The sequence below is a fragment of the Caloenas nicobarica genome, chromosome 19 (assembly GCF_036013445.1).
Source record: "Caloenas nicobarica isolate bCalNic1 chromosome 19, bCalNic1.hap1, whole genome shotgun sequence".
NCBI classification, from domain to species: Eukaryota; Metazoa; Chordata; class Aves; order Columbiformes; family Columbidae; genus Caloenas; species Caloenas nicobarica.
In genome coordinates, this window is record NC_088263.1 from 7,657,369 (window position 1) to 7,669,673 (window position 12,305).

Here is a 12,305-nt window from a genome sequence, read left to right on the forward strand (position 1 = left end):
CTTCTTCTGCATTTCTTCACTTCAGGTCTCCTGCGGCACTGCCTCGGGTGAGCTGCTCCTGGTGGGAACTCTAGGGGGCTTCACGTTGGCTGTTGAGGCTGAAGTTTCTCCTCCTCGGGGTTCCCACCGGCACAAATGCTTTAGCAGTTGGTGCTCAGCTCCTGTTTCCCATCTGAGGTGCCTGTAGCTCGCTCCGGCCGTAGACGTCAGCATCCGTTCCAGTGCAGAACATAACAACTGCTGGAGCTGGGCCCAGGACACAACCCAGTGGCTGGAAATACTCAGCTCGGGGCGGGGGAAGAAAGTGCTGAAATTGAGGCTCTTTGGAATTGTTGTGGTTTTGGACCCATCTCTGGCCTCACAGAAACAAAACTGTATTTGCTATAGTAACAAGGGAGAGACCTGCACCGTGGGCATCAATGCCAGGTGATGCTGACAGTCTGTGCCGAACAAATGGGGCTTCCGAGTCTTGACAGTGGTCTGCAGGGTCAGCTTCTCTCCATGCTTGGGCAATATAATGACCACATGCCAACGCTCACCCATCTGGCAGCTCCTGCGCCCTCCCCTTAGGAGTGCTGCTTCTGTCTTCCCACTGAAAGATTCTAATTGCCAGGAGACTTTGTCTCTCCTTCCTGCTTCAACACATCCTCAATCAGATACAGCTCCACCAACTCACCCTAGATACCTGCCTAGAGCTTCCAGTGTCCCTTTGCCACCTTTTTAAGCAACCAAGAGGGAGATGTGTATTAAATCTGATGTTCTCTCTAACTGATGCCACCGTAAGCTGTTCAGCGCCCACCAAACACAGCGGCACTTGGACCCAAACCGACACCACCAGACCCTCCTGAGAACATTCGAGGTAAGGCTGTGCCTGCCCCCAGGGACAGGGCAGGACAGGTTTCTGCCCCAGTGCCTGTAGGCCAGGGCAACCCACCCATCCTAGGCATGATCCACCATCGTACAATCCGCTCTCCCACTCCGAGGGTCCACCTCAGCTCAGTTCTGCTCATCCAGTCCCATGGACATCTTTTTGGAGACACGTTTAGAGCTGGGGTGGCTGCAGGGTGTCTCCTGGGCCCCAGGAGAGCCCACAGGCACCTCAGCTGCTTTGGGAAGGGGTGTCTTGCCATGAGGCGAGGGGCACACACCTTCCCCCAGCCAGGATTAATGGGCAAGATTAATTGGGCTGATCGGCTGCGCTGGCCCAACAGGGCCAAGCCCCATTAGCAGATCACTCTGTTCCCAGCACCCTGTGGAGCTTCCTCACAGCCACAGCCCCCTCCTCGTGAGGGACAGGCACAACTGGGGGGGCTTCTCCAGGGGGGTACGGCCCCCGGGGCCACCTGCAGCACCCACTGCAGAGATGTGGGGCTTCAGGCACCTTGGGGACCCATGGAGCTGCTTCTTCCCCCCACGCACCAAACCCCATCAGCTCAATTTGGAAGCGATGGCCTTTACCCCCAGCTCCCCGGTCACTTGGTGAGGAAGCACCAGCCGGGGCAGCCCCTTGCCCTGAGGAATGGGCCCAGCCCCACCATGCTGGGCTGGCCCTGGGAGTCCTCTCCCCGCCCCAGCACTCAGATGTGTTTTATCATCTCGCGTAGCGGCTCCGAAGAGCAAAACAGGGCGCACAGCAGGCAAGAGGCACGGGAAGAAGTCAGGTATGTGTTGGTGGGGACGAGCCGGGCTGGAGTCTGCAGGACCCCGTAGCAAGCCCTGCTAGATCCCACCTCCATAGTGCTTGTCTATACTCTACTTCTAGCCACTTTTTGGGTGCCAGTTGGTGTGACCTCCAACAAACTGAGCCCATGGCTTGTAGATTTTTTTAAAGCTGTTTAGGTTTGTAGATCCTTATCCTGAATAACCCGATTCACACCACCGAACGTGCGTAATGGGGGGATGTGTGAGTAGCTCCTCAGCTTCCAGCTCTGCGCGTTGCAATAGCGCAGTGCATTGAGTTTTTCATGCATCAAACTTTCAGGAGGGGAGAAGACGACGAGAAATTTAGCAGCTACCAGCTGTCTGGTGCAGAAATAGATGCGGGCGCTGCCAGAGCGGTGTTCTTGGCTCGCCTTGGCATTGTTCGTGTAGCAAAGCTACTCGCGGTAGGGTAAGACACGGAGTGGTGTTAAGCAGCGAGAAAAAGCGTGTGTCTGATTTTTCTTAAGCATCCTCAAAGAGCTCAAAACTCATCCGGCTCAAACCAGACTCTGGCCCAGTGGCTCCTATTGAAACGTATAAAGGTAAGAGGAGGGAGCGCGGTGCTTCAGGGCTCCTGGTCGTTGCCCAGGTGATGTGGTCCAGCAGCTTCCGACTAAAGATGGGAAGGGTTTCCCTATTTGAGTTGTAGAAGTGCATCTCTAGGGTGAACCAACACTTGGGGATTGAGGCAGCCAGAAGTATTTGAGCTGAAATTCTTTGAGTCTTGGTCAAACAGGCAAAAGTTGTTTCACAGAAGGTCAAGATTACAGCAGACTGTCAGTTCCTCCTCAGGCAGCTGTGAACTGTGGGGAAACCTCTGCCCTGCTCCATCTTCCCTGGTCTTCATTTCATTGACACAAGTCTCTTCCACCAGTGCACGTGCATGCTAACCCACAGCCTTCCCTCCCATCCCTCTGCCATCCTTGAGTGTTCAGTGCTAGAGCTTGGACCAAAACTCCAGCTCTGAGCCTCTCTCCCTCCTCTCCAACAGCTGGGGAAGCTCAGAGCTGGCTGACCCCACCTCTGCTCACGTTGTCCCCTGCCTGTGCTGCCTGGGACACCTCCTGACAGGGACGGCGGGGCCACAAGGCAACCTGGGAACCTCCTCTCCTCTCCTCCTGCATTACACTTTTAAACTCCCAAGAAACATCCAGCACCCTGACTCTAACACCGCAAGGTGGTCACCATCCCAAGTCACGCCATAAAAAGCATAAGCAGCAAGTAATCAGATTCCTCTAGCTATGAATTAAACCCAGCTGGTTGGTTCCTAACATGTGCCCGCAGCTGAGAGAGGTCAGCCCCTCCTGGGGACAGAGCAGTGTTCAGTTAAGCAATAGTGGCATCTCCCAACCACCAGCAGCCTTGGCAGGCACCCCTGGTTCGGACCCTCACGCACTCGTCCACTGTTTTTTGAAGAACCCCGCACAAGCCATGCTTCCTTGCACAGACTCATTTTAAGCATTTCACCCGAGAGTCACCATGCTGCACAACCAGCATTGGTTTGGGAGGTACAACAGCAAGGGGGAGGCTGAGCAGGGACAAAGGGGAGAAAGCCAGAGGGGCAGCGAGGTTTTGCCTGGACACGCAGCAGCTTTGGCTCCATTTTAGCCTTGTCCAGGGCCTTCCTGGCGCTGGAGGCAGCAAGTCCTGCTGCGCCATCTGCCAGCCCCATCCCGCTGCCAGTCCCCTCCTTGTCACAGCCTCCGGCAGAACCTTCACGGGGGCTCTGCAGCCCCGCCAGAGCCAAACCCAGCTCTCCTCATTAACAAGGCAGCTGTTTCATTAACACCTGACTCCCCTCCACAGCCTGCTCCCATGGTTATGCATTTTCTCAAAGAGATCATGTCCTGGGACCGCTGGGGACTGGCTCCTGCCTGTCCTCACCCTGAGGGGACAGAGACCCCCTGGCCCTGCTCTGCTCTCCGAGCGATGACTTACAGCCCGAGCCTCCCGTGGCAGTGAGGAAGGGCAGCCGCTGTGCACACTCATCCTCCCCAGCCCCGTGCCAGCAGTGGCCACGGCATTTCACCGGGGCAGGAGCCTCCTCCAAAGCCTGGTGGCTCCTCACCCCTGCCCGGCACGAGGGAGGATGCTCCCAGCCCAGCTCCCCAGCTCTCTCCTCTTTTCCGCAGACTGTGAGTGCTATGGCCACTCCAACCGCTGCAGCTACATCGACTTCTTGAACGTGGTGACCTGCGTGAGCTGCAAGCACAACACGAGGGGCCAGCACTGCCAGCACTGCCGCCTGGGCTTCTACCGCAACAGCTCAGCGGAGCTGGATGACGAGAATGTATGCATAGGTGAGCACTTCGGCATCACCCGGACACGGGACAGCTCATGCGGGACCCCGATCTGTGGGGTGGGCTTCAGTTCAGCCCCTCTCTGGGGGTGATGTGTCCAGCTGCATGCTCCCCAAGGACAGCAGCCGTTACCCAGGGCATCCCTTCCCTGAAAACAAACCCCAAATAATATCTAACTTGATTCAGATGCATTGCTCTACCAGGAGCTGCTCAGCTGCAAAGTGGGGTGTTCTTTGCACATGTGGCTGTTTGCACCATTGGATCCTCTTGTGAAACCATCCCCTTGGTCTCTAACAGCCCTCCCATAGCACACAGCCAGATTTTTCCAGTCCCAAACACCTCCCTCGGGACATTAGTGGGCACAAAGCCCTGGGCAGGACAGACGCTAACAGCCCCATCTTTGGCCAGAATGTAACTGCAACCAGATCGGCTCCATGCACGACCGCTGCAACGAGACCGGCTACTGTGAATGCAAGGAAGGAGCCACAGGGCCCAAGTGTGACGACTGTTTGCCCAACTACTACTGGAGGCAGGGCTGCTTCCGTGAGTACCTGGCAGCACCGGGTCGCCCTGAGGCAGAGGGACGGGGAGGTGGGAGATGGCTCTAAACAAGAGAAGGATCTTCAGCACCACCCACTCGGGTGCCCTGTGGTGCTCGGGGTGTAGGGTGAGCAGACTCCAGCCATTCCTCCCAAATGCAAAATGACTTGATAGCTTTGTCCCTGGAGTTCACAGTCAGTTTCATCTGGTCTTGGGGCTGCTGTAATGCTACAAGGGTTGGATAATTTAACCCCTTGGATCTAGAGAAAAAAGCCAAAGCTGCTAGATTCTCACAGAATCAGAATAGTTTGGGTTTGAAGGGATTGTCAAAGCTCCCCCAGTGCCAACCCCTGCCATGAGCAGGGACATCTGCACCAGCTCAGGCTGCTCAGAGCCCCGTCCAGCCTGGCCTGGGATGTCTCCAGGGATGGGGCATCCACCACCTCTCTGGCCAACCTGGGCCAGGCTCTCACCTCCCTCGTTCTGCTGCAGTCAAGGGGTTTAGTATACCCCAGGTTAACACCCACGTCCTCCCCTCCTACCTCGTAGCCAACGTCTGTGATGACGAGCTCCTGCTCTGCCAGAACGGCGGCACCTGCTACCAGAACCAGCGCTGCATCTGCCCCGTGGGCTTCAAGGGGGTCCTGTGCCAGCAATCCAGGTGTGAAGCCGACAAAAAGGACTGCGACGGTGCCCCCAGAGCCCACGGCAGCCTCGGCACCATCCTGCTCGGGGCGCTCGCCCTCCATCTGCGCGGCTGGGTGGATCTCTGAAGCCGCGGCGGAGGGAGCCCAGCCCAGGCACGTTACCCGAGGGACCTGGGGAGACAAAGGTAACGGGTGGCTCTGCTCCCCCCACCGTCTCCTCCGCCTGCCTTCACGCTAGGACTTGCACAGCACCTTTCAGTCCACGTTTCGAGCAGAGAGGTATTGCAGAAAAATCAGGGGCTGACTCCCGCCCGTGAACCCATCCTGGCAGCACCGGGGTGGGCGCAGCGCAGAGCCGGTGGCCGAGCACCGGTGTGGGGACTGCACCAGACCACGGTCCCGCGGCCCAGCGGGGACACAGGGCTCGTCCTTCCCTCCGCACAGCGACTTTCCTTCCCTGCTCCGCACAGGGCGACCTGGGGCCGGGGCCCTGGTGAAATAGTGCCGCTATCCAAGGGATATTTTTTTTATTATTACTTTATTTACTTTGGTATAGGCTGGGGTGTTCTTTTTATTTTTCCCTCTTCTTAGCATCCTGTTCTGAAAGAGCCTGTCATGATAACTCCAGAGCCCTGTAACACAACAGGCAGGGGAAGGGGAGGGAGGGAGGGAAGAGGGGGACTCTGGTCCATCCTTGCTGCATAGTCCCATGTCCCACCTTTGGCCTGGCCACGCACATACAGTTGCCTACAACTCCAGTTGCTGCATTGATTTTTGTATTTTCATTGCTGGGTTTTGTTTTCTTGCTCTTACGGAGAAGGCAGGGGCCATTAGGCATTTGGTACGTGAGGAGTGCAGTGTCTTATCCACACATGTCCGTATAGTGTACGGTTCAAATACTTTTTTTTTTTCGGTAGAGACTTATTTTTGTTTGGATTAAAAGTTATAAAAGAACCACACCTTAAAGGGACGTTTTGCCATGCGCATTTGATTCTGGTGTATCCTCCTCCAGTAAATCAACTATTAACGGCTGCTTCATCACTACATTTTCCTTTTTGTGTGCACAGTTAATTACAGGTAAAGACTTATTTTTTTGATTCATAATGTCCTCCTGTGTTTTCTGAGTCACTACCAAGCTCACATGGTGAGGGAGAGGGGAGGGAGAGAGAGGTTGCCTCATCACTGAGAGCTATTAATTAATTCTCCTAATTACTTTGCTGAACCTAGGTTAGACTACTAACTGTAGACAACGAACAAAGCCTGAGTGATGTATTAAGCACTGGGCTTATGTGGAAGGGCCATTTCCAAATGAGCCTGCAGGAGAAGCCCAGGGATGCTTCTCCAGGGGAATCTCAGCTGTCCAACGCCATTGCACCATCCCATAGAGATGGTGCCACAACGCACCTTTGCAGAAAAAACTGTTTATTTGGAGTATCTTTAAGCAGACCCAGCTGGTGCCCCCGCGACATCCAGCTCCCTCCATGGAGAGGGGAGCAGCAAACTTGTACTTTGAAAAAGGAGAAGAAAACGGGAGCAAAGGCGCAGGATGGATATTGTCGCATCAAAGAGCAACACAGACAAATCTGGTGCACGTTTTGAGCAGCATTTAACATCACAGAGGCAGGTCAGAGGACTCAGTTAATCCACCATAAAATAAATGAGGGTTAAACTCACCCTGCTGAGAGCTGACGTTTGAGGGTGCGGGCTGGCACACTGTTTCCTCCCTCCCGCTAATGCAGCCGGTTGCTGTCTGTTGTTATTGACACTTGCACTTTCTTTGTACTTTCTGACTTGGATATATTTAAAATCCTCATCTGTTACTGTTCCTACAAGTAATAGCATAGAACACACTGTAACAAGATCAAGATCTCTAATAGCGCTTCTAGAAGATGAAGCAGCCTTCTCCTTTCCCCGCACTAGTGTTTTTCTCCAGAATATTAGATTAAGCAACAGAAAATTTACTACTTCATAAAGCCATATCCCAGACAAACTCCGCACCCAGCAGATCCCCTGCAAACTCACATTTATTGTGATGCAAGCAGGAACATGCCAAGAAGCAGCAGCAGCAGCACTGAATTCACATCGAAAGTAACCTCGGAAGAGCACAACAAAGCTCAGAACAGCCTGAGAATGAAGGTTGCTGGAGGTGACACACCACCGCACTGGACCTTTTTTTCTCTTGGTTATTTGGGTGTTGATTGGTTTTGTTTTTAAGACAAGACGTCGTTGGCTTCCTAACTCGGCTCCAGAGCTGGCATCATCTCCCTGTGAACCCAGAACGCCAGTGATGTTCAGTCCTGGACCTTCTGTAGCCAAAGCCCAGTGAATAGTTCAGTAACTTCAACCAGAAGCAGAAAGTTGTGGTGCCAACACTCCTGGCAGCTGTGCCAAAGGGAACCTGCAAAACGTTGAAGATGGTGGAGATCAGAACACAAGTCCGCCCTCCACACTACGTATACGATTCTTAGGCTTAGTAGTGATGCAGAAACAAAGCCCTTTGTGAAACGGTAACTGCAAAGGACAAACGCAGGAGATCAGGACGGCACTTTACCTGTGCAATGGTGCTGGAGAACTTGCAATCCATAACAGAAGCCCCTGCAAGACAAAGAAACCCACAAAACAAAATGAAAAATAAAAAAGGCACAAACAAAGCACCAAACCAAACCAACAAACACCAACACCCATGAACAAAAAACCACAAACAAAAACAAGCAAACAAAACCCCCAACCAAACCAAAAAAAAACCCCAAAACCCCAAGACTCTCACACAAACCTTAAACTTGGTATTAAAAAAAAAAAAAACATTTAAAGCTTCTGAAAGCCTCAGCACTGAAGACCCATTAAGTGCAGATATCTGTTACCACACAGGTGTCTACACAAAAAAAATAGAGCATTATCAAAATAACAGAGAAACCATCTCAGCAAGTACCCACAAACCCCAAAGTTCGTCTTCTTTAAGACAGAAACATTTGTACATCAGTTAATGCTTCCAAATGGGAGAAGTTGTCCGATGAGCCTGATACTTGTGGAAAGGTTAACCAAAAGGCACTTCTGTTTCTGAGAAAAGCCACTTGTGCTTCTTTCAAGAGGTTTTCACGTGTATCCTGTCACCGGCACACAGCATTTGATTCATTTGAAAAAGTTTTTAAATTACACTTCTGTCTGAAAAAAAAAAAAAAAAGAAAGAAAAAAAAGTGACCTCTTCAAACGGTACAAGTAGAGCTTTTGATTTTTCTTGTTTACCTCAAATTTTAACGGTTTAGAGTACCGAGAATTCTAGATAAACAAAAGCCCCAAAGCAACAAAATTCTGCCCGATGGCACAGGTCACAGCAGCCAGACTGAGCCCACAGCCCATGGGCAGGGGAGTCACCAGCCCTCGCGTTTATGTATATTTGCTCACTCGCCAGATAAAATGTTGAGCCTACGGTCCCCAGGAGCTGGAGACAGAAGGAGGGGGAAAAAAACCACCATTGGCGCTTCCCAGGTATGTTATTTGGTTTGTGTTTTCTAAAGATGATGAAGCAGACATCTCATCTACGAGAGCGATTCGTAAGGAGCCTTGCGGAGGCTGGAGCAGCGAGAGAACCAACACTTCAGCCGTAATAAAATGAATGGTCTCGCCAACCACTTCTGTTCCATAATTGGCTTTCGTGAAAAGTCCCAAATGTAAATAAAACTAAGTATAAAGGAGGCGCTGAGCGTTCGTGCTCAGAAATAAGGGCAGAGCTTCGTATCGCCATCTCCTCAGCCCTGGAGATGGGGAGCTTGGCCACTATCCCACAGAAACTGGCTAAAAATTGCACAGATTTCAGATGCAGAGGAGAGCTTCAGGCTGTCCTAAAGGCTTCTTCATAATTTTGATTCTCTAGGTGTCAAAACAAGTTTCACTGCAGGGTGAAATGTGAGGAAAGCTGAAAACCACCCCTTTTTACCACGTAACCACCTTCCTTCTCTCCCAGCCAGCAACAATATTGGGCTCCAAAAGCTCCATCACGACCCCACTCTGTGCTAGTTCAGGGATTAAACTAAAGAGAGGGGAAACCAATGGGAATTCTTTATGACAATGGGAGTTTTCGCTTGATACGACAGTGAAATAGGTGACAAAATTGGACAGCCTGGGAGTTGGTGGCAAATTAGCCGAGGCCTTAGCAGACAGGTACCTATGGCTAGAAGGTCTCGTGTCAGCGATATTCGATGTACAAGGCTGCTTAGCTTACATTTATTTGCACTAAAGAATAAGGCATTGGGCTCCTTTCCAAGCATCTTAAAAAGACAAAGGAGAACTTATATATGACTTGGGAACAGACCTGTTGTAGCAAGAGACCGTATTGTATCATTAACATTATAAATTCCATTTACAATACAGCAGTCATTTCATCCATCATTTATTCATGCAGACCAGAGAGAACGTCTCACATTTTTAGGACCGTAGTTCTGCTTATCCTTGGTGTTGCTGCAGTCGCCGGGCTGTGAAGAGCAGCCCAGCTCCAGCTGTTGGCAACTCCCATCTCTCCCTTCCATAGGGAAAAGTAAATCCCAGCATCTCACACTTCAGTAACTGCGAAAAAATGTCTCAAGTCTGAAATCACTGGGGTTCTATGGTATTTTTTTTTTTTGGATCTTGACTGGGAATGTTTACCCTCAGTCAACACGTTCAGAGGATGGTTTGGGTTGGAAGGGACTTTCAAAGGTCATCTAATTCCAACCCCTGCCATGAGCAGGAACATCTTCGCCAGCTCAGGTTGCTCAGAGCCCCGTCCAGCCTGGCCTGGGATGTCCTGGGGCATCCACCACCTCTCTGGGCAACCTGGGACAGGGTCTCATCACCCTCATCACAAAAAATTTCTAGTGTCTAGCCAAAATCTCCTCTCTTTTAGTTTCAAACCATCACTCCATTGTCCTATCCCTACAAGTCCTATCCTCACCACCCCAGCAAGGAGTGAACAACCTCTCCCTGTGCTTCCCAGAGGGGGTTAACGCTCCTGCAAACGGCGTTTTCCTCGGGGGGCACAGACACGCAGGGTTCAGCTGATGAAGGCAGCAGTAGCTACAGCAGCGCTCCACGTGATGTACAATGAAACAGAGGCAAGAAGAGAAACTTATTAGGCAAGTACCTGTTTGGGTATTATCATTACACATACGGCTCCGGTTTGTTCTCACATCACCCTAAGTGGGAGTAATGACATGGAAAACAATTACAGCAAAGCTAAAAGGGAAAAGAACAACCAGAATTATACTCCACCTGTACAACAAAGTCTATTTTGTGTACAAAATATAGTTCAACACTTAGAAGAGACTTTCCCTTCTTAATGACATCAAAGACTAACAGCACCACACAGGGAACTGGTTTTGCACTGAGAATTAAGCTGCCAAGCTTGGAAGAAGCCTGGAAGCCTCTGGATAAAAACCTGAATATTGCTTCTTCCCAAGTCTTTTGGCACAACATCCAATTAAACTGTCTTACATAAAGTTGTGTTGAATCTGTTTCTTTACTGATTCTTCTGATTTCTGCCCTCAGCAGAAAAGAACAATCACTGTACGACCTCCTGTCACCAGTTCCGAGATGATACTAAATGAATAAAGCAAGTTCACACTCTCAGCTCCCAACCCTGACTGGCCAGCACTACTCAGTATTTTATCACACACAATGAAAATAGCTGAGAAGTCAATGAAAATTTTACCTAATCTGCTTGTTCCCCAATGCATATTTTACTTCAATTAGGAACAAGTGTGCTTTGGATTGGAGTTGGCTTGTTTTTCTATGTTATGGGTATAAGGGGGGGGGGGGGGGAATTAATTAAAACTACAAACCTCCTCTGAATGATACGTGAAGGGGGAAAAGTGTTCTAAGTGCAACAACCCAAACATCTTTTTTATTAAAGAATACACCATTAACAATACAGAATGATATGGCAGCAATAAGCTACTGTGGAAAGACTGACAACTTAAGTCAGATAAATCTAGCATTAAATAAGGAAAAAAGTCTGAGCCACTGGCCACACCTCAAAGATGATTTAAGGAAAAATACAGGCGTTATAGAATACATGTCCTATGTGCTGTGTTTACAAAATACAATAAAGTGTCAAAACAAAATTCTTTACAGCATGTGATAAGTATAGCCCAGAAGAACACATTCTGAAATGCAGATCAAAGAAAACTAGAAGAAAAGTTTCGGAGGAACATTCTTTTAATGACCAGAAAAGCATTTCCTCATTGACACTGTTGCCAGCTTCGCTTTATTTACATAAAGACGGTCTAAACGGCTTCTGCGGCCACGGAATCCTATAACCGCTCGCACGGAATAGCAGCCTTGTGAATGTGCTAAGTAGGAACAGCAGGCAGGTCAGCACCGCCCTGCCAAGATAAGCCCAGAGGTTTGAAAGATGACAGTGTTTTTAAATATTCCTATTAACATAACGGGAGGTAACACACAGGGCACGGATTCTGTGATATGGCAGTGACCGAAATGTCCAATTCATGACAGCCAGATTAATTCCAGCCGCCTTCCTTCTCACGCAAGGGACACGACGCCAAGGAAGAGTCGCAGTGATCTGAGAACCGCAGGTGCTGCTGACAGGGTCAGGGTTCACTAAAGTGATCAAGGAAAAACTAAAGCTAAACAACGCACATATTCTGATGTCATTTCACAAGCACCTCAAAGGTTCTCTCCTATTATCTTAAAACACTACACAGCACAATGAGCTGGACAGTCGGACAGCAAGGAAGAGCCTCCCAAACCTACAATGCAGCTGGTACCAGTAAAGCCCATTTGTTCTGGGTTGGATGTGTTACAGATGGAAGTTTTACCAGCGGTTTGAACCACTTCCTGAGGTTTTGCACAGTAAGGCACCTGTATTTCACTAAAATACATAACCTCTTCGGCAGCGGGTTAAGAGGACAAAGCTGACACTAATCATTGCAATTAATGCGTCGGGACACAGACACAACCAAATGTTATGGCTCAATTCTGGCCAGAGAAGCCTGGCAGCTCATTTCTTTTGGGAAAGCAGCTGCCCTTAGACTGGTTAAGCACAAGTTATTTAGCAAGGGGCAGCAGGACACTCCCCGCTTCACCACAGGCTGTGTTCAACACGGACACACGGAAACACCAACCT

At 50.3% G+C, this 12,305-nt stretch overlaps 1 protein-coding gene across 2 annotated transcripts in view; it reads left to right on the top strand.

Annotated features, from left to right (window-relative positions):
• The window catches only part of NTNG2 (netrin G2), a 44,837-nt gene extending 39,443 nt beyond the window's left edge, over nucleotides 1-5,394 (top strand). For both annotated transcript variants that reach the window (XM_065648527.1, XM_065648528.1), the window contains 3 exons: nucleotides 3,834-4,001; nucleotides 4,410-4,544; nucleotides 5,091-5,394. In XM_065648527.1, coding sequence (XP_065504599.1) covers nucleotides 3,834-4,001; nucleotides 4,410-4,544; nucleotides 5,091-5,314 — 527 coding nt within the window. In that variant the 3' untranslated portion in view covers nucleotides 5,315-5,394. The remainder of the gene's footprint in view (nucleotides 1-3,833; nucleotides 4,002-4,409; nucleotides 4,545-5,090) is intronic.
• The last annotated feature ends 6,911 nt before the right edge of the window (nucleotides 5,395-12,305 follow it).